This window comes from Sceloporus occidentalis, unplaced genomic scaffold, assembly GCF_023333645.1.
Source record: "Sceloporus occidentalis isolate IW3139 unplaced genomic scaffold, rSceOcc1.0.p SCAF_5, whole genome shotgun sequence".
In the NCBI taxonomy this organism is placed as follows: domain Eukaryota; kingdom Metazoa; phylum Chordata; class Lepidosauria; order Squamata; family Phrynosomatidae; genus Sceloporus; species Sceloporus occidentalis.
The window spans coordinates 115,997,826-116,019,666 of NW_028316985.1; the positions used below are offsets into that span (position 1 = coordinate 115,997,826).

The following is a 21,841-nucleotide window of genomic DNA, read 5'->3' on the forward strand; positions in this document are numbered from 1 at the left end:
TACATGAAAATCATGTAGAGGCACTAGAAGCAGAAGTGGGTTTTTTTCTTCAGAAAATGTTAAGATTTTAAAAATTTCTTAGCCCAAAAAACTCACTTTGGAGTGCTTTCACAAGTGTGTGTATGTGTGTGTTTCCTCTGCAATGTCAATGAAGTGCTTTGGCTTCTGGCAAGCCCCATTCATGGGAAAGCACTGAAGCATTTGTAATCCCTTTGCAGAAATTCAGTGAAATGGTCTTAGTTTTTCTCTCCCAGTCTGGGGAATTTCAAAGAGAAGCTGGCAAACAGCTCTAGCTATCAACATACGAAAAAGGGACGTTGAGGAAAACTTAGGAATTCAAGCACTGTTTGGATGAATCAAACCCAAGTTTTCCCAAGTCCAACATTTTGTCTCCAGCAGTGAGGAAACAGTTGGCTCTGGAGGGCATGGAACTGATGATCCCCCTCTTGTTTGATGCCAGTGAGCAAAGTGTAATATCTTTGTGTACCTTCTTATACACTGATTTTTTATACACGGATTTAAGCATACACGGTTTGGAAATGTTCCAAAAAAGTATAAATTTACCTTGATGTTCCATTTTTTTATTAGGGACACCATTTTGCTATGTCATTATACTTAATGGGACTTGAGCATACACGGATTTTGTTATACACGGGGGATCTTGAAACCAAACCCCAGCGTATAACAAGGATCCACTGTATTGAATTCTACCTGGGGCTTTCACCGGTGTAGTCCCTTAGGTCTCACTAATTCCTCGCCTTCTCAATGAGAAATCAGTTTTAGTTTTTCCAACAACTGTATCGTCTCCCTGCCAATACTGATTTGATAAGATTTTAGGAGACCAGTTGGAGACATCAGTATACGCTTTACCTTGTTTTTAAGGGAGCATTTAAAAACCATTATGTTGTGTGCACTGGTCTGACATCTGTTTCCATGGAAGCAGAACTGGTAATGGAAGCAGCCCACTAGAAGATGAGTCAATTTCTGCTGCTGGGTGGGTTTTTCTCCTTTTTTTGGTTCTCACTTCTGTTTCCATGGAAACAGATGTTGGATGAGTAAAAAAGAAAGCAATTTTTTTTTGGTCAGGGGAGACAAACAGCCATGACCATGTCAGTACTCCACTTAAAAAAAGGTTGTTCTTTCCCCTCCACATTTCCATCATTTTGCAAACTATTCTCCAGGAAAGACATGAGCCAAAATAGTGACAATAATTACACACTTGTATAGGCTGTAGCAGCTTCTGGCTGAAAAGAGTGGGCTTCAGAAAATTTGTTAATGCTGCATACATTTGTCTCATAGTGTCTGCAGCATTTTACAACATGAGGAAAGCAGAGGACGTGTGCTAAAATGACTTCAGAGGAAGTATTTGTTTTATTTAACTAGTACTAAATTTTCTAATTTTTTTTAAAAAAATACACTAATTATATTTATACACATTTTCCCATTCAAACTTGAAAACCCAGAACAAATTTCAGTGAGAGAAGTTATCACATATCAGTTAATGCTTAACGGGGGTAGTTGGCACGTTATAATAAAACACCAACATACCAGCCATATCGACAGCCAGTTAAAATTGAGCTGTGTGTGGGCTATCTTCTAATTTTAACGCAGACTTAGAAAGTAGCACTCAGTGCATTTGGAAAGAAGTAGCGCCATATGGTTACCTTCCTCAAATTTATTTTCTGGGCACTTTTCCTTTGCATTTTCTTTCAGACTGGAGAATTGCATCACAGAATTTGGAAAAATGTGGTCACCAAAAGATACAAGTATTTCAATCCATATATAAGCTTGGAAAGTGCAAAAATAAATGTGATCACAGTTACATGCAGAACAAATCAATGTGTCCATGCATGTACTCATACTGTTATTTGATCTGCTTCCTAGCAGAGTGATTACAATTATGAGTGTGTATTTGTTTGCTTTGTAAATTTGTATCCATTTTTTTTTTAAAAAGGGAGGCCATAAAAGTATATTGCAAAATTAATGCTATGTAATAAATAGATGCAAAAGCATATATTAAACAAAATAGAATACCCCATCCTCTCTCTCCTGGATTCCTAGTCATAGGGCAGTTGGTGTTAGGTGAACTTGTGATAAAAATAGAAACAGGTACCTGATGTCACCATCAACAGTCACTCCCTACTCATCTGTGGCTCTGTTCATATATTCCAAATGTGTAAGAAACCTGAGAGGAATCTCTTTTCACATCCCAAAGTATTACCTTAAACTACAGGTAGCTTCAAGAACCTCTAATAAGAAGACTGTCTAGAGAGGGTCCTTTGATACAATTACAATTCCACTTTAACTGTCATGGTTCCATCCAATGGAACTTCGGTATCTGAAGTTTAGGGAGGATCACTTAAAATTCTCAGCCTGAGAGCTCTTATGTCTTACCAAACTACAAATCCCCAGGATCCCTAGGGTAATAGCATGGCAGTTTTTGTAATTGTTTAGTGTAAAGGTGCTCTAGGGCTGGACTTGGTGGAATAAGTTCTGGTGCTGCACATCTCTTTCTTGAAGTTTGAAGAGCTCAGTCTGTATTCTTCTCCTTCTTTCATCCACGATCAGATCCAGCATTATATCAGGGCAATAGTTTTCTTTAGTTTTGTTAAAATGTTCATTATTTATGTAATATTATATCTGAGAAACAAACAAACAAGAGGTTAGGCATCCATTCAGAAACTTTCTGAAGAACTCTGATTACAAATGGAAATCATTTTTAAAAAACTGTCTTTCATGCTGCCCTTTCACATTCCTCTTCAAACATTATAAAATCAGGAAAGGGGAAAATATAAAATTTAGTTTTAAAAAAATGACAAAAGGCCAAAGTAAGCAGGAAGAGATTAAGATGTTTTCTACTGTTCCTTCTGTCTTGCCATTCCAAGGACAGTAAAAACAGGTAGTATATGTTTTTCATGCTGTGATTCTATGAAAGGTCTACAATCCCACTGGTGTTTTACACATTCATACATTCCCCTATGGAATTGGTTGGACAATTTTATCTGATGTAGAAACAGCACATTCAGTTCAAGGTTGCAGAAACTGAATTTCACATGTGGTGTTATTGTTTATGCTTGCACATTGCACATGGACATACACTAGCATTTCACATGCACGTATAGGGGCAAATTTGGATGTGCATTCAGATGTACAACTTTAAAATGCACTGAAGAGACATATTGTGTAACCACTATGTAACTCCATAAAGATAAAGCTGTAAATGTAGGATGTAACTGAACATAGCTTTGTGTCATTGTAAAATGCATTTATATCCTAAGTAGTTCCACTGTGGTAAAATAATAAAACATTCTTCTTTTTTTATAAACCACATTTACCCTTTGGTCATTCAGTTTGCTCAGTCTTAGGCCTGTTACAGACAGCCAAAATAAAGCTGCTTCGAGTCACTTTGGAGGTATGCTATTTCAATGATACATGCGTCCTAAGAGTCCAAAGGCCGCACCAAAGCCACGCTCCAGTCCTAAGGACTAGAGTGCAGCTTTGGTGAAGCTTCCAGACTCTTAGGATTCATGCATCATTGAAATACCATACTTCCAAAGTGACTCGAAGCAGCTTTATTTTGGCTGTCTGTAACAGGCCTTAGAATCATACCACCATAGAATTTCAGAATAATAGAATCTTAGAGCTGAAAGGGCCCACAAGGGCTATCTAACCCAGCTCTAGCCATGCAGGAATACACAGTCACAGCAATACTAAAAGAAGCCCATCCAAACCCTGTTTAAAGACCTCCAAAGATGAAGAGCCCAATCCCTCTGAGGCAGTGTATTCCACAGTCAAAAAGTTTTTAAGTAAACAAGCTCTTTCCAATATTTAGGTGGAATTTCTTTTCTCATAACTGGAATCTATTGGTTCATGTTCTAGTCTCTGGAGCCACAGAAAACAAGCTTGCCACATTTTCCACATGGCAGCCCCTCAGATATTTAAATATAGCTGTCATGTCACCTTTCAGTTTTCTCCAAGTTAAACACGAACAGCTCCTTCAATAATTCAACATAAGATTTGGTTTCCAGACATTTGATCATCTTGGGCCCGGTACAGACGGGCAAAAAGCACCAGCTTGTGGGTGTGGTAAGGGTTGAGCATCCCCATGTTCAAAGCCCTCCAGTCATCTGTGGGAAGGGTGCACATTCATCCCTCCTGATGCTCCATTACTGGGCTTTCTTCCCAGGGAAATGGCCTGTTGACAGAGCAGCTGTGAAGGTGTCCGGGAAAGCAGCCAAAGGGCTGATAAGGCAGCTAGTTCTCAAACAAACAAACCCCCTCCCAGCACAGCAAAGTCAGTGTAAGCTACACAGTCCTGGAGATTCACAGTAGTTCTACCAAAAGGGATTACCAAGAGAATTGTCAGACGGTCCGAGGTTCAGGGTAACAGATACGCAGGTCGATAAAGCAGTCCAAGGTCAAGGTTTCCGGGTAGTCAAGACAAGAAGCCAAAGGAGCCAAAGACTTTGGCCTGTTACAGACTGCCAAGATAAAGCTGCTTCGGGTCTCTTTGAAGGTATGCTGTTTAAACGATGCATGCACCCTAAGAATCCGGAAGTTGCACCAAAGCTGCACTCCAGTGCTTAGGAATGGAGTGTGGCTTTGGCGCAACCTCTGGACTCTTAGGACCCATGCATCACTTAAACAGCATACCTCCAAAGAGACCCAAAGCAGCTTTATTTTGGCAGTCTGTAACAAGCCAGAGTCTTTCCTCTAAAAGAGTCATATATCCACTGGCAAAGAACCACACATGCTCCAGGTGCTTAAGAAGGCAAGGAGCCGGCCTTCAGCTGTGTCTGATTATGAACACGCTTCTGATAAAGCCTCTGAGATCTGCGAAGGCCCTCTCTTTCTGCTCAATGCTCCTTGAAGGTAGGCACACTGCCCAGATCCTCCTCCATGTCCACAGCCTCGGCACCAGGCAAACTTGATTGCTGAACCTCTGGACGGGCCACAGACTCTGCTCCAGCAGAACTAGGGCCAGCCTCTGGCTCCTCCATTACAGGTTCAAGCCCCAGGGGCTCTGGCTCCTCCATTACAGGTTCAGGTCCCAGGGGCTCTAGCTCATCCTCTGAGTCCTCCAAGCCGTCCTCCAGGCTGGGCATGACAGAAGGTAGAGTGTTTACTCCTCCTTTTCCTCCAACATCACTGCTCTTCCTCCCCAGGGAGAAAGCCCAGAGATGGAGTAGCAGGGAAGGTGAGCATTCCAATTCAAATCTAACCTCTATAGTGTATGCAGAGGGCAGATGTGAACGTAACCTCTGGGCAGCAAGAAGGACTCTTACATAGTTTCAGGAGTTGAAAAAAATGAATTGCTTACATAAGACAAAGCTAATTAAGTTTAGACATTTATCCTGTTCCATATCCAGGTAGGCTTGCCTAACGTCTCTGCACAATACATTACAATGAGGGGTGTACCAGTCTGAAATAGCTTGGAAGGGCCTCCATTCAGTGGAAGTAAAAAAGACAGTTAAGGACTGACTGCTCTCCTGGACAAATCAATGAGACTGTTTTCTAGTTAGCAGGAGGGAGGGAAATCCCAGTTTGTACTTTAAAATGAGACTTGATTTCTCCAAGATGGGCAGGGAACCATGCTCTCTTGCCTAACCCTTCTAGCATGGCTTCTTCATATTTACTGGGCATTATTTGTAACAATCGGCCCTGTATTTCTGTATTTTATTTTTCTTGTCTAGATATAATACATTACATATATCCCCGTTGAAATTCAATTTGTTAGTTTTGACCAAGCTTTCCAATCTCTAAAGGTTCTTTTGAATTCTAGTCCTGTCCTCTGGGGAAATAGAAGCCCACCAAAATCATTTGGTGTGATTTGCAAACTTGATAAACTTGCCTTCTATTTCATCATCTAAATCATTCATAAAGTTTTTAAACTTAAAGCCCTGGAAATATCCCTAAGGCATTTTGTTAGCCATCTCATTGCACTGATTTATGGGTCCTTCCCCTTATGACTTCTTGATTTTTTTCTACTTATATTAATGTGGGGTTCGCTTGAGCCTGCTAATACTTCCCTCCTGAGTGTGGGTGGTAGAGTTTTGGCTATATAAGCAATGACACTGACACCCTGTACAGTCTGAGATAAAGGGAAGGCTAGTAAGTGCTTTTTAATGACATAAAAGATTGATGGGAACATCCTCTACAGGGCTTTTTTCAGCATCAGAAAGGAAATCTACCACTGTGGATGTAGTGGTTGAATTTCTGTCAAAAATTCCATGTCAGTGCTTGACATGTTTGGTCATCCTCATCAGTGTCTGATAAGTGACAGCTCATAGGCTACAATGTGTGAAATCCCTTTGTTATCCAGTCAAATATGATATTTCATAACTGATGGCATTTGATATTTGACTTGATATTTTATATATGACATTATTTGATACTTGATAACTGATGGTACTTAGAATTTGTTTTTGAGTGTTCAATATTTGATGGGATATAGTATTTGGTTTTTTTAATGTTATACTGGATCAAATATCTCATCTTTATTATTGATGCTTAAGCCAAAGGCCATTCGCATGATAAAATATAAAATATAAAACCAATAACAGCAATTTAGAATTATAAAATATCCCCTCAAATAACATCCAGATTTAATACATAATACATAATATACTTCCAATCAGTCAAATAGAACAACATTAAAAAAAGTGGGAAAAGAGAAAAAAAGAAAAAAAGAAAAAAAACACTTCAAAGTTTGGGTAAAATCATCCACCTAACAACCATTAAAAGCATTGAGAAGAGAAGTAAAAAAAAAAGAAAAAGGAAAAAGCTTCAAAGTTTAGATAAGGTCATCCCCCTGGCAATCAACTGCGATGTCTGCCATTACCCTTGCCCGAATTTTAATTGCTGCTGAAGCAAATAGTGAAACCTTATAAGTTACCTTAGAATCGATATCAGACAAAAGATAATAAATTTTTTCAGAAATGGTATTAGACTGTAAATTGGACAAAATAGATCCCATAAATTTAGTTCTTGGACCAGTATATAGTGAGCAAGAAAACAAATAATGAGGTAAATCCTCAATTTCTGGGGCTCCACAAATACATAAACGGGATTCCTTAGGTGTATGTGAATATCTACCATCAATCATAGCTGAGGGCATTGTTTGGAAGCGGAGAGCTGTAAAAGCCTGTCTAAGCTTTAAAAATGTAAGATTCCCTAAATAAACAGCCATTTGATGGTCCAATTTATATAATCTAAACCATTTAGAAAATTTCGAGTTATTAATAGTCAGTCTATCCAGATGCATATCTTGGTTAAAGATATATTCACGAAGTTTCTCTCTTGTATTCCAACTGGAAGGATTTTCAGTTAAAGCAGGATATGTTTCAAGCAGCCTCTGGTATCTTGAGCTCCATACTTTACAGCTTGGTATATAATGAAAGCACAACTTAGGAAAAACCTTAACCGTAGAGTCTTTTACAGATCTCCAATAATTAAATAAAGTAAAATGAATTCGAGCTCTAATAGAAGGAAGGCCAACCTCCGCCCGAACCAAGGCTGCAGGCGTGCCAGGTGGGAGTAGGAGTAACTTCCTAAGAAACATATTCTGGATGGCCTCCAGTTTGGCCAGTTGGGAATCATCCCACCCCCATACGGCCGCGCCATAAAGAATGTGGGTTATAACTTTGCTCTGGAATATTTTAACAGCAGGCGCTACTAAGTGGCCCCCTGCCTGATTATAGAATCTAAGGATTGCTCCAATTAATCTCACAGCTACTGCTCTACTGGCTTCTATATGGGGCTTCCAAGAAAGATTTTCTGTAAAGTAAATGCCGAGATACTTAAATTCTCTGCATTGTTCAATCTGATGACCATTAATAGAGCAACGAAAAACAGCGTGTCTTTTCCCAAAAACCATTACCTTTGTTTTCTTGTAGTTAATAACAAGCTTTTCCTTGGAACAAAAAGCCTCTAACTTGGAAAGTAACCTTCTCAAACCTATACGTGTAAGTGAGATTAAAACCATGTCATCGGCATATAACAAAATAGATATCTTTTTAGATCCAAGTGTAGGCGGGAAGAATTCTGGGCCAGAAAGTACTGGGATAATATTATTCAAAAATAAATTAAAAAGTGTTGGTGCCAAAAGGCATCCTTGTTTAACTCCTTTATTTGTGGGAATGGGATCAGTTAATGAGCCAGAAGTACCAACTCTAATCCTTGTTGTTGTATTGGTATAAAGTTCCTTAATCAGAAACAATAAGCGATTGTCTATATTGGTATTGGCCAGTTTAAGCCATAACAAGTTTCTGTCAATTGAGTCAAAGGCTGCTGCTAGATCAATGAAGGCAACAAATAGATGTTTTGTAGGGCCTTCGATTCCTTTCTGGGCTAAATAATAAAGAGTCAAACAGTGGTCAATAGTACTCTGGCCTTCCCTGAATCCAGCTTGTTCAGGATAAATAATCTGGTTATTAAATTCCCAATCCTCCAACCTGTTTAATAAATATCTACTGTATAACTTAGAATCCACATCCAGCAGGCTTATAGGCCGATAGTTATTAGGATCTTGCCTATCTCCCTTCTTATATATGGGGACGACTACACTCTGCTTCCAGCCTACTGGAGTTATCCCAGTGTTATTAATTTGGGTAAATACCTTAGCTAATATTGGAGCCCACCAATCAGAAAATTTTTTGTATATTTCTGGGGGCATCATATTTTCTCCTGGGGCTTTATTCAATGCCAGAGCTGCAATCAGTTTTTTTATCTCAGATTCTGAAACTGGAGGCCATTGAGGCAGATCGGTGTTTTTTAAAACAGAAGGAGAGTAATGCGCTGCATTTGTAGCTCCATAGAGCTTACTAAAGTGGCTATACCACTGTTGTGGTGTAATATGCCCCATAATAACCGGTCTAATCTTATTCATGCTAGAGGCAGTAATATCCCAAAACTGTTTCTCATTTTTTTCTGTAACCGCTTGCGCTAGTTGTTTCCATTGCGTTCTAATATATTCATCTTTTTTGTGTTTTAAAAGTGCCTTATAGGCTGATCGCATAGAGGCTAAGATTTCAGGAGAGATATTGTCGTTATTTCTAAGTGCCTGCCGAGAGCACTTCATCAGTGCTTTCCTAGCTCTTTGACATTCAAAATCAAACCATCTGTTAGTTGCTACCGTGTTGGGATTAAATTGTTTGTTACTCACCAACTTGGGCCTAAGCATTTGAATGATAGTTTGGAAGGTATGTAGAATATCTGAAGTGGAATTTAAAATAGCTGATTGTAGGGATTTAAAAGTAATACTCTCCAGCATCTGATGGACTGAACTACCCAGATTAATTGACCACCGTATTCTCCGTTCCCCAATATGAATTCCATTTAAATTTAAGTTTAAATTTAAATTTTGGGGAGTACCAGGGAGATGAAATAACCCAGTATTAAATAATAATGACAAAGGGAAATGATCACTTTCAACACGACTAATAACTTCAAATCTACAAATATCAGGAACCAGGTTTGCAGATACTATTATATAATCTATTGTACTTGTTCCCCTGTTGGTAACATACGTATATGAACCCGATGTCCGATCATAATGGGTTCCATTAAGGCACAGCAAGCCGTGCAAAGAAAGAATTTCTATAAGTTTAGAGCCCGCTTTGTTGGTAATTATATCCTTTGAGACCCTAGGAACTGGTGCAGTATAAGCAATTGATCTTTGGTTAGTACTCTCCACCTGCCTTGAGTCATTTCCGATTCTAGCATTAAAATCTCCACAAAGTAAAAGCCTTGTAGAGGGATATTGGCTCTCTAAGGAAAATATGGTTTCAGATAAACTATCCCAAATATTATTAGGACCTACGTTCTTTGCTAAGTTAGGGGGGAAATAAACATTTATACAGATTAAAAAACCAAAATTCCTGCTCTTGATACCTAGCACCTGTATACAATGTGGGAAAGCACTAGTTATTGGTTGAATCTCTGCCTGCAAATCTACCGATATAAATATTGTAAGACCACCACTACCACGGCCTCTTGTACAACTTTTAGCTGCGGGGACAGAAAATGCTTGAAATCCATAAAGAGATGGCAAATTAGTTTCAAGGGCCCATGTCTCTTGTAAACATAGAATTTTAAAAGTTTGGAGGTAATTTGCAAAATCTGCATCATGGAACTTATTTCCCCAGCCCATGATATTCCAACTTAATAAGCTTAGTTGTCAAGCTGATGTAAAGTCCATATCATTATCAATGTTCAAGAGTTCTGTTTGAACTGGACCCTTTCGTTTGTTAGTTGCTTCGTGCCGGGAGGGTACAGTATTAACTCTCTTAGGTTCCAAAGGTTGTACTGGGTTTATAGTTGTAAAATCCTTTTTATTCATTGATAAGAGAGCATCAATAGAACTCATATCTAAAGCCCTCTCTACATCGTGGGCCTCAGCGGTAGTTATTGAGTTCCACAGTGGTATGGCCAAATCCTTTGTAGTAAGCAGCATATTTTTAAGGTCGTCCACTCTGGATGTGATGTCATGTTGTTCTATATTAATTATTAAGTCACTTAAATCTGTGGCCAGTTTCTCTGTGGGTTGCCTCTCTGCCGTGCTGTTGGAGATTTTAACTGAATTGGGCTTCGGTGTGGTCTTACTCGGGGTCCCTTTAGGGATTCCTTTAGAAATTGTCAGGTGGGCATTACTTTGAACTGCAGGCCCCCCATTATCATACTTATTAGGGAACAGAGGAGATATAATTTGATCCCGAAAAACCTGTGCTGGGATTATTTGGAATTTGAATAAAAAAGGTTTCATTTTCAGCAACATGAGAGGAATTGTAGATTGTTCAAAAGATAACAAGATTCGTTTATAAGTTGATGTATTAGGAAGCCATTCCACATCAAGGATATCAATGTCGTAGAAAGGCACCTGTAGAAGTTGGCTCAGCGAGGATCTAATAATTCTCTTGGATCTCCATCTACCGTTGTTTATATTGTTGTAGGCAATTTGCAACATAACTTGGTTTACCTGTAAAGTCCTACCATGGTTTCTTTCCCCCATCTCCTTAAAAGTTGCTGATAGATTGCCTCTGGGGTTATTGATAGTGGAAGTCCTCGCTTTACAGGGTATTTCTCTATTAACATGATCTAAATTCTCTTTTGCCACTAATTGCTTCTGCATAAAAGTCTCAAAGGAGTGTTTGAGAAGCTCTACCTGATTAACAATTTTCCCTAAGCGCTCATAAATTGAAATGACAGTGTGAGCTGTTAAAAGGCATTGTTTTGTCACAAAATCCGGTGGATTTAACTTGTTTTGCTTTGTGAGTTGTTCCTTCTCAGTATCTGGCAATTTCTCCCATACAGACTCATTTAGTTCCAGGGACACCCCTCCACCAATATTAGCCGGTTCGTTCCCTGAAGATACTAAAAGTTCAGATAAAAGCTCATTTTCTTGCCCCAACACAAGAAAGTTGTTAGCAGTTGGAATTGAAAATTCTAAGTTTGTATTTGCCAATTTAGATGGAGTACTCGCAGTTTCCTCATTAACAAGTAAGTCATCAATTTTAAGCTGTTTGGAAGCTTTATTCTGCTTGTTTGTATCAGGGCTTGTTCTAGAACGTTTTTTATTGCCCATATCAGTAATTTCACCACACACTCTCTGCCAGGTGGGAGGGGGGATACTCCAGGGGCCTGCCTAGCCCCAAGGACGCTGCCTCTCTCACCCTCGCTGCTGCTGCTGCTGCTGCTGCTGCTACTGCTGCTGCTGCTGCTGCGCCGCCTCACCGAGGACGCTGTTCCTGGGCCTCTTTTAAAGGGCCCTGGGCGGTGCCCTCACCTTGGTTGCTGTTGCTGGGCTGCCAGGTGGGAGGGGGGATACTCCAGGGGCCTGCCTAGCCCCAAGGACGCTGCCTCTCTCACCCTCGCTGCTGCTGCTGCTGCTGCTGCTGCTGCTGCTGCGCCGCCTCCTTAATGTTATACTGGATATCTGACATTTCCAATTTTTCATATCCCCTTGTATTTTGATATTTTACCTTGATAGCTTAATAGCTTACATATTTAGGGTAAATCTAATTGTTCGAGACAACTAGAATATGCTTCATGAATCAGTGGAATTTGGTTAATTGTTGAGTTATTAATTCTCATGGTAGGTGGGATTAACTGTTCATTTTGAGTCTTAATCATCAGTAGCACACTAAATGATGTATATAATATAAGAATGTATTATGTTTTGGCATTCAGTTAGATGGCTGTATCGTTACATTTAAAATAAGTCAGATTGGATAGACCAAGAACAACTTGTTGTTTATAACTATTGTCAATTTGTCTTCAACTTATGGCAAACCTATGAATGAGAGACCCCAAGATACCTTGCCATTAACATCCCTGCTCAGGTGCTGCAGACTCAGGCTCTAGCTTCCTTGATTGAATCTATTCACCTGTAATGTGATGTTCCCCTTATCTTACTGCTTCCCACTTTATCAGGCATTATCCTATTTTCCACTGAGTCACATTGTCTCATAATGCATCCATAGTTCAACAGCCTCACTTTAATCATTTCCACTTCTAGTGAGTGTTCAGGCTTAATTTGCTCTAAGACCCTTTCACTTGTGTTTTTAGCAGTCCATAATATTAGTAGAACTCTACTCCAGCAACATTTCAAGATAGTTGGCTCTTTTCCTTTCAGCTTTCTCTAATGTTTACAACTAGAGATTGGAAATATGATGACACGGACAATCTTGACTCCAGTGGTAAATGATGTATCTTTATACTTGAAGTTTTTAACTAGTTCCTTCATAGTTGCGCTTCTAAACCTAGTCTTCTGATTTATTGACTGCAGGGCCTATACAGACTGGCACTTTGTGCTGGCCTGTGGGTGGAGTTAGGGCACAGTGCCCACATGCTGAATGTGCTAAGTCTGCCCCTAGGGCACCATTTTGGCATGCACCGGTCTACACAGCACACACCATCATGACGCCCCTCCGGTGCTGAATCCACATGATGCAGCAACAAAGGGGCATCAGAAAGCTGTGCCGGCTCGGCTATGACGCCTCTTGGAGAGTGCAAAAAGGAGCTGCTTTTTGCGGCTTCTTTCTGCACTCTCTGGAGGCTGGATTGGGGTCACAGCATGAGGTTGCTGCAGCCCCAATCCAGTCAGTAAAGAGCATGCTGCCCATCTGTACAGCCCCTGCAGTCTCCATTTTGATAAATGCTTGGGTCACAGTAGAGAAAGTCTTTGGTTACTTTGATGTCTTCATAATTCATCTTAAAGTTATGTAAATCACTGGTGATCTCTATTTCTGAGAGGGTTTTTTATGTTTATCTGTAACCTTGCTTTTACACATCTGCTATTTTAATTAGCAATATTGTATCATCTGTATATCTTAAATTGTTGATTTTCCTACCTCCAGTTTTCACACCTACATGCTCCAAATCTGGTCCAGTTTTCCATATGACTTGCTCTGTATAAATTAAACACATAGGGTGATAACACCTCAATGGGAAACCATTTTCTTTCTCCGTATTCTGTTCTCATGCTGGTATCCTGTTCTGAATATAGATTTTGCATAAGGGCAATCAAATATTGTGGCACACCCATTTCTTTTAGAGCAATCCGTAGTTTTTCTTGATCTAAAAAAATCAATGGCTGTGTTGTAATCTATAAAGCACAGACTGATTTTCTTCTGAGATGTTTTGGGCATACTCAGGGGTATTTCTAGGGAGTAAGGAGTGTGCTGACAGAACATGGTGACATCTCAGAAGGGGGTGGGGTGGCCATGAGCAAGCCTACTGGAGCTTTTCTTTTCAAGGCATCCCAATGTACTCCTGAGGGACCATTGGTCTGGCAACTTTATGCTTGATGTGTATGTGACACCATAGATTACTACACTGGGGTGACACCCCACTGGGCATACTTCCTTACAAGTAGATCACTTTGACCTCAGTGTTTGCCATGTCTGAACACTCCTCAGACAGTCAGGACTTATTGGAAAAACAAGATTTTAGGTGATAGAGAAAACAGTGTATTCAATAATTACCTTTTTATTGTTGAGGGCAGTGGCTACATATTAATGGCCAGTGGTCCTTATTCCCCATGCCCAACCTACTTTGGTGTGGAATTTCTTTTGTGGTGCCTACACTGCCCCCTTTAGACATTAGTATAAAGAAACTATACACTTTATTTGAATATATGTGCGTGTGTGTGTGTGAATGTGTATCTTTCTTCCTTAAGCCAGTGTGGACTACTTTTTTAAATCCTTAAACCATTTCACACATTGCATTTATCATTTGCAATTTTCTAGTTATATTATTTTCTTTTTTTTCTAGATATCTAGATCTTCCAGGGGTACATAGACATGAATCTTACATGGGCAAACATGACTAACAAAGTGCTAGCCATGGTAAGCTGGCATCCCTCTGAAACTTCTCAGAGTTCCCCATATTATTCCATTATTTACTTGGGAACTGTATCAAAATAAAGCTCCTGGATCAATAGTTACAGACATCTATTAATATTAGTTTCAACTAACTTGCATCAAAACTGATCATCTAGTTGATGAGGTCAAAGAATGAAGAGAGATTGAGAAAGACAGCATATTAAAACAACAACAACAACATTACACTCTTGATAGTGACACAATTGTAGATCCCCAGGGGACAAAGGAAAACAAATATTGACAGCAGATTAGCCTCCCCAGCACTCTGCTTGGTCTTCTGCCAAAAACACCATTCCAAATTGCTTAATAGAGAACATGTGTATATTTAGGCCTTCATATCAGTCAAGACTTATAGTGAGCTCTCCTCTTATAAAGAAGGACAAGGACATTATTACTATATCAGAAATGAACTATTTATAACCTGTGTAAATAAATATAATAAAATGCATTCATTAGAGGTTCACCATGCCTTTCAGACATCATTAAATGCTGCAGACAGGTTAACTAAAGTCTACTAATACACAGATCATGGTGAATTAATAAGAAGCTCTAACCTTCACAGGATCATTCAGGTTTGTTCTATTGCATCTGAGAAGGATGAGTCTCCCAAATGGTTGTCAGTGGGGTAATAAAAGCCTTCATGTTATAATATGCAATAAACACAGCGTTGTTGTTTTTTTCAGATGAAAGGGATGATGCTGATTTGATAGGGTTTTCTTCCTTACATGCAGCATATGATGGGGGGAGGTACTTACTTAAACAATACCGAGGAGACTTTCTTATGCCAAATTTTATTACATTTTAGGGATGTTGAATGTCTCCAAAACAAATAGGTGATACTGGATCATTTCTGGATTTTTATTTATTTATTTTGCTAGAAAAATTGTATGGGAAGAGAAGAGGTGTCAAAGTGGGGGCCAAATTTGTTCCAGGAACTATCCAAGGTGTAGAACTCCTTTTAGGGATTAGCATTGGCAATTTGGATAGCATTGTTCATGTCTGGACTAAAAGTGGAAACACAATCACCATCCTGGTGACATAAATGCAAACCATCTCTTCTGGTGTGGGACATTTCTGTAATCCAGTTATTTTCCATTACATGTGAGGAAAGGGGGGGGGAGCATTGTGGAAGTCAATAGATTTCTTTCCATATTTTATGTATTGAGGTCCTTTAGTTTTCAAAAAGTGCATGGATACTTCCCTGGATTAGTTTAGATAGTTAGATCCTGGGGATGGTGAGCAGGGAGCTTGCAGGCACAGCTCTTACACTACACTGGGCAATGCAGGATCATGGTCCATAGAACTGTAAATACGTACTTCACTTGTCCCAGTAAAAAACATAGGGCTTTGAAGGTTTTTATATTAAAAAAATTGAACTGTTTAAAATTTAAACTAGCACATAAAGAATTAATTGTCTTTCAATGTTTGGCTGCTGGATTACTAGCAGCAAAAAAAAAGCTAAAAGAATATCATCATGGTCCATTAGATTGTCGGAAAAACAAGACACATCATTCCGCTGCAATGGAGAAATTGACTTCCCAAATTTGAAACAACAACTACATACAGATATATGACAAATTTTGCACCATTTAGTTGCGTTTTATTCAGTGCACAATAATGAACTATGTCCTCTGCAAATACATGCTAATTTATTGGTGATGTATTACACTGATTATTTCCATTCTACTATCTTGCTCAGTTGCCTTTATTTATTGTAACCATTTTCTCACTTTTTGTATCCAATTAATTTTCTTTGTTGATTATTACTGCTCTTTCTAAATTGTATTGAAATGTGTGTGTGTGCATGCCCCGTACGTGCATTTGTGTTGTCTGTCTACAAGTTGTTTCAGACATATGGCAACCCTAAGGCAAACCTATCACAGGGTTTTCTTGGCATGTTTCTTCAGAGGGGTTTGCAGTGCCATCCTCTGAAGCTGAGAGAGTGTTACTTGCCCAAGGTCACCCAGTGGCTTTTCAGAGCCTAGTGGGGATTTGAACCCTACTTCCCATCAGAGTCACAGTCCAGCATTCAAACCACTCCATCACACAGGCTCTCATATATGTGTATGTGTGTGTATGTACAGATTTAGCATATATAGTGGACCATTGTTATACACTGGAGTTTGGTTCCAAGATCCCCCGTGGATAACAAAATCCGTGTATGCTCAAGTCCCATTAAATATAATGACATAGCAAAATGGTGTCCCTTATAAAACATGGAAAATCAATGTTTGATATTTGAAATTTATACTTTTTTTGAACATTTTCAAACCGTGGATGCTTGAATCTGTGTATAAAAAATCCATGTATAAGAAGGGCCTACTATACATTAGAGTTGCCTTACATCCTTCAGTTCTTTTCTTTTGGATTGATTGTATTGTATTTCTTTATCATTTGTTTTAGAATAAAAAAGGAATATTTTAAAATATTTTCTCTTCTTTTTTCTTTCAAAAGAAAGCCACCAGTTGTCTATTTGAAATACTCAAATTGTATATTTGAAATAACTGCATTAACTAAAAGGTTTTGCAACACCTATTTACAACGGGAACCTGTGCTGTGACTCCCTGTGTACTTTATACTCCTGCTTACACTACCTCTTGGCCTTAAAGATTGCTCATGAATTACGTCAGTCAAATTAACCTCCATTAGCAGCAATGAACAAAAACTGGGAGGGAGCCATTGCATTGTGAAAATTAGACAATAATGTATTTTTGTTGAAAAACTTCCCATTCCATGATTAAAAAGAGCGTAAGGTGGGAGGGAAGGAATGCAAGCTAATAATATATGAAGGCTTACTCTGAGAACAAGGTTAAAAGATTTCAAGATCTAAAAATAGAATGATGCATTATTTTTATGCTTGTGATACATGTAGCTGAAGTGTACTGTATTCTTGAATGAGCGAGCACAAGAATTTGACAAACCTTATTGGACATCTCTATTACTGTGGGTCCTTACCTGCTCAAGACTCATTAAATACAGTTCTGTAATAAAGCTCTGCCCCTTATATAAAATGGTAAAATTAAATAGTTTTTTTGTGTGTGTCGGGGGGGGGGGGGTTCGGGCTATGTGACCATGTTCTAGAAGAGTTTATTCCTGACATTTCGCCAGCATTTGTGGCTGGCATCTCTTCTAGAACATGGCCACATAGCCCCAAAAAAACACAAAAAAACCCTATGGATGCCAGCCATGAAAGCCTTCGACTTCACATTGGTAAAATTAAAGTTTGCCAACTGGAATTTAGATTTATATTTTTTAAATATTTTCAAATCATGGCTGGTTGAACCCACGTGGAGGAAACAACAGTAATTCCTCTTCCTTAGTTTGTTGAGTTATGTCATAGGTTTCTACAGACAAGCCAAAAGAGAAAGACGATATTGGCTACTCTATCTTGTAGGGCAGGAATGGACAAAGTGAATCCTGGATGGCATACGCACACCAGCTACTTTCTCGATCACAAGTTTCTAGATACCTCCCATGGTGATTTTGCTTTTGACCCAAAGGTTGATTTTTTTTTCATTTGCATATTCCTGGAAATTCAGTGGCTGCCAGTCCATTTCTGCCTACAATTCAATGCTGATTATGAAATCCTAAAAACTCAGGCCCGGACAGTTAACAGTTTTCTCATGTGCTTTCTTGATGTGTCAATTTTGTCATTGAGGAGGAGAAAATCTGTGAGAAATCTTTATATCCCTAGTAATTGCCAGTCAACTCATGTCTTGAATGCAGTTTAATTTTTTGCAGCTGTGTGTATCTTCTTCATGTTGGAGGCTTCCTGCAACCATTTGGGAGGCACATTGTTCTCCTGCCATGTATCAACATATCCTCTAGTACCACAAAATCTTATGAGATTGTGGGGGAGAGCATATCACATTCCGTGGTGTTTTTTAGGTTCCATTTTGGATTTAGCTACATTATATCCCTTACTGCTATGGCCACAATGTTGTCAGAGCAGTTTGTGGCAGCGGTGGTGGTGGAATTGGGGTCTAACAAAACCTTGTTTCTAAGGTGCATGCAAACCATAGACCAGTGTTACCCACCTTTAGTTCATTGTAACAACCAAATGTTTTTCCTATTCTATAATAGATTAGGGTGGTAATGCTGCCGCTGCTAATGATAATGAACAAAGTATAGGAGTAGTTGAATCCCTCAGCTAAAACTGCTATCTGATGAAATCTGTTTAGAATTTCACATGTATTTTCAAGAAACTGATGACCTGCAAGCATGGAAGAGTTTTGTTCATATGAAAACTGTCAAGACTGCCATTTAAAGTAGCTCTAGGATCCTGGCAGACAGGGAAATATGATTTCATTAAGGATTATTGGCTGAATTTATCATTGTTGAGGGATAACAAAGATTACTTAAATCATGAAATGAATGGATCTGAAAACCAATGGGAATTTTTGTTCTGAATTTAATCTATTTTATGCTAGACCAATAGTTTTAGTTTGGGAAATCAAGTGCACCACTAAATAGAGCTTCATGAGTTTTACCCTACTATTTAATGAGCTTGTCTTACTAGCAAGAATTTAAGAAACCTTCGTTCTTTCTCCTTGTGTACGGAATAATTTTCATCTGAGAATAAGCTATATCAAAATATATTAATGCAAATAAGGATATGGACCCCAGAGAGCCCAAAAACAGTTTTTCAAATTCTTTTTCTTCCCTCCTACATTCAAACCATGAGAGGGAGATCTTCTAAAAATGTAAAATGGTTATCAACCTAAAATATAACAGAGGCACCATGTGAATTGAGCAAACAATAGAGAGTATGAAACCAGGGTGTTTGAAACAGTTTTCTAAAGGGAAGCACAGATGCTTTAACTGTGTTGTTCTCTAAAACAATCCTTTTGATGTCTTTTAATTGGATCAGTCATGTTGTGTCCGTCTAACTAACTCTTAACATGAAGTAACTAAGAATAAAGGATAGGAGGAATCTGTAGGAGATCAAAAAGGAAATGAAAAGCTGGACAGTTTGAGGAAAATCGAATGGCTGATTCATCTATAAAAACTCTTTTGTGATCAGTTTAGGTCAGGTATTAAAGGCAGAAATGTTTTTGTCTTGTTGATCCCAATATTGGTATTGAATTAAATAATTAAAGACTGATGAAAATTATGAAGAAACACACACACACGGTGCCTTGAAAATGTATTCACCCACTGCCATTTGAATTTTCCATTTTGTGTGTGTTTGTGTATCACAAGCTGAAATTAAAATGGATATTTTTACCTAAATTGCTCCCAAATGGCCTTTCATAGAGGAATTAATTAATTAGCTCAAGGGAGCAGTGAGAAGGCTTTTTGGTACCTTTAAAAAGCAGGGATCTTTTAGCCTTTGCATACCAGTTCCAAGAAACTGGATTCCAAAATGCAAGATTAGAATGTATTAATTCAGGCCCAAAATAGATGGGCCAAAAAGTGTGGCTTCCAGCCACTTCGAGAGCATGGTGTGCAGATGATGCATGCCATCAATGTGGCCAGAAGCCGCACTGTGGCCGCCTAAGGTGGCCTGAAGCCAGAAAAGGAGCAGTGAAAAGCTGCTTCTTGCCAGCGGCGTGTTCAAGAATGTGGCAACAGCTGTCTCCTAAGAGTGAAAGGAATTCTTAAACATGATTGCAGTGAAGTTTTATGTCCTATGGAGGGTTCAAACATATCAAAGACATGTGGTTGCAAAGGACAGAGTCAATGTGCCCTTCAGGTACTAAAAATGACACTTAAGTGAACTGGGCCATATAGAACAATGGACTGTGTACACAAGAGAAAAACCAATTAGGTACAGATATTTACATCTTTCAAATCCAGGTGGGTTGTTCAACCTCTCGGGAAGCTGCACAATATGTAACAATGAGAGTGTAGTAGTCTTAGCCAGTTTGGCCTGTTTCGATTCAATGGAGGTAGACAAGACAGTTAAACACTGATTGTGCTCAACAATGGAATTCCTTGTCAGCAGGAGGGGAGTGCTGTACAACTTCAGGTTATACTTTTGAAATGAGGATTGACTTTTCTTCCTATGATGGACAAGGGTCCAGGCCAACAGCCCTATTTGTCCAATATGAATTCTTAACCATTCATGCAGACTCTGGCAACAGATAGCCTTTTTGCCTTATGCATCAAATCTAATACAAGTATAACTCATAATAATATGCGGGAAACTCAGCAGACATGTGGAAAAAGTTCTCTGATCCGATGAGATCAAACTGGAATGTTTTGTCTTGCTTTAAAGCCTACAGTGCCCATTTCCCTGAGATTATAGCAGCATCATGTTGTGGGGATGCTTTCACATACCAGGGATTAACAAATTGATCAAGCCTGAGAACAAGATGGATAGGACTCTAAATGGCAATTTCACTCCCCCACCCTGAAATTGTCCCATTTTTCAGGCCCTCCTAGTTTTGCTTTCTTTCTAAATTGAAGGTGAACATTTTCTAGCAAAAACTTCTGAGCTATCCTCCCCCCCAACAAAGCATTCTCTCTCTCTCTCTCTCTCTCTCTCTTCTCTTATATTCTTCATTTTAGCCACATGGAAGACCAAAATTTGTTGTCTATATTGTTGTTGAAAAAGTGGCTAGGCTTACAATGATGCAACATGACAGCATGTTGAAAATCAATATATCTGTGCAGAAATCTTCTCCTAGTGTAATTTTAACAAAGGCAAAAATAACTCTTCTGTTCCACAACTCAAAGAATGTCTCTGAAAGCATGATGCAGAACACAAACAAGCCTTTATCTTGATTATCATAGTCAGGTGATTATCTGCAATCTGTGGCTGCCCCTTATTGACTCCTGACATTTGGACTCTTTGTAAGCAATGTTCCAGACTTTACTGAGTTTACTTATTACAATGTTTTCTTTCTCCTTCAGGCCATGAGTTACAAAGTTATTATTCCATTTCCATCACCAATCAGTCTTCCCATTTTTCTAAACACAAGTCTTTTCTGAAACCTTCTCAAGTAGAAAATGCAACTCAACTCCCCTAGCACCTATTGTGACTCATAAGGCTGCACATATGGATGAAATTGTGTTATATTTGTAAGAGATAGTCAGTGTTACAAATTCAGTAATTATGGCGGGATACAGACCGACCCAAAAGGGCGGTCTGCCAGTGCCTCCTTTTCCGCTGGCGGGAAGCTGCGCAGATAAACCATGCAGTTTCCCGCTGGCAAAAAAGAACCCGCAGAAAGCGGGTTCTTTTCCTGGTGCACTTGTGACACCCGAGTGCGCCAATGACACGCTCGTGATGTCACAAGTGTGCCGCAATGTGCGGGCGCTAAGTGTCCGTCGCATAAAAATGGTGGTGTCCATGTGTACAGGACGCTGCCACTTTGACGTACGGAATACGTACTATGGTTGTGGGGCGTCTGTAAGCGACACCTCGAGGCAACTCTAGCACGTATTCCTTACAAATTCAGTAATTATGGCAGGATACAGGCCGCCCAAAAAGGACGGATGGCTGGTGCCTCCTT

General features: G+C 39.2%; 1 protein-coding gene across 1 annotated transcript; it reads right to left on the reverse strand.

The window, feature by feature from the left end:
- Nucleotides 1-6,737: 6,737 nt before the first annotated feature.
- Nucleotides 6,738-10,152, reverse strand: LOC149312698 (uncharacterized). Its single transcript, XM_089526959.1, has 2 exons — nt 9,613-10,152; nt 6,738-6,861 (listed from the first exon to the last, which is right to left on the reverse strand). Exons 1-2 carry the CDS (start codon nt 10,148-10,150, stop codon nt 6,794-6,796), a joined length of 606 nt encoding a protein of 201 aa, XP_089383085.1. The 5' UTR covers nt 10,151-10,152; the 3' UTR covers nt 6,738-6,793.
- Nucleotides 10,153-21,841: the final 11,689 nt, after the last annotated feature.

Coding starts and splice junctions, on each gene's coding strand:
- LOC149312698 (XM_089526959.1), bottom strand. CDS start 10,150: ATGGGCTGGGGAAATAAGTTCCATGATGCAGATTTTGCAAATTACCTC. Junction 6,862..9,612: donor TATAATTACCAACAAAGCGG/GCTCTAAACTTA, acceptor TTGCTTCAGCAG/CAATTAAAATTCGGGCAAGG.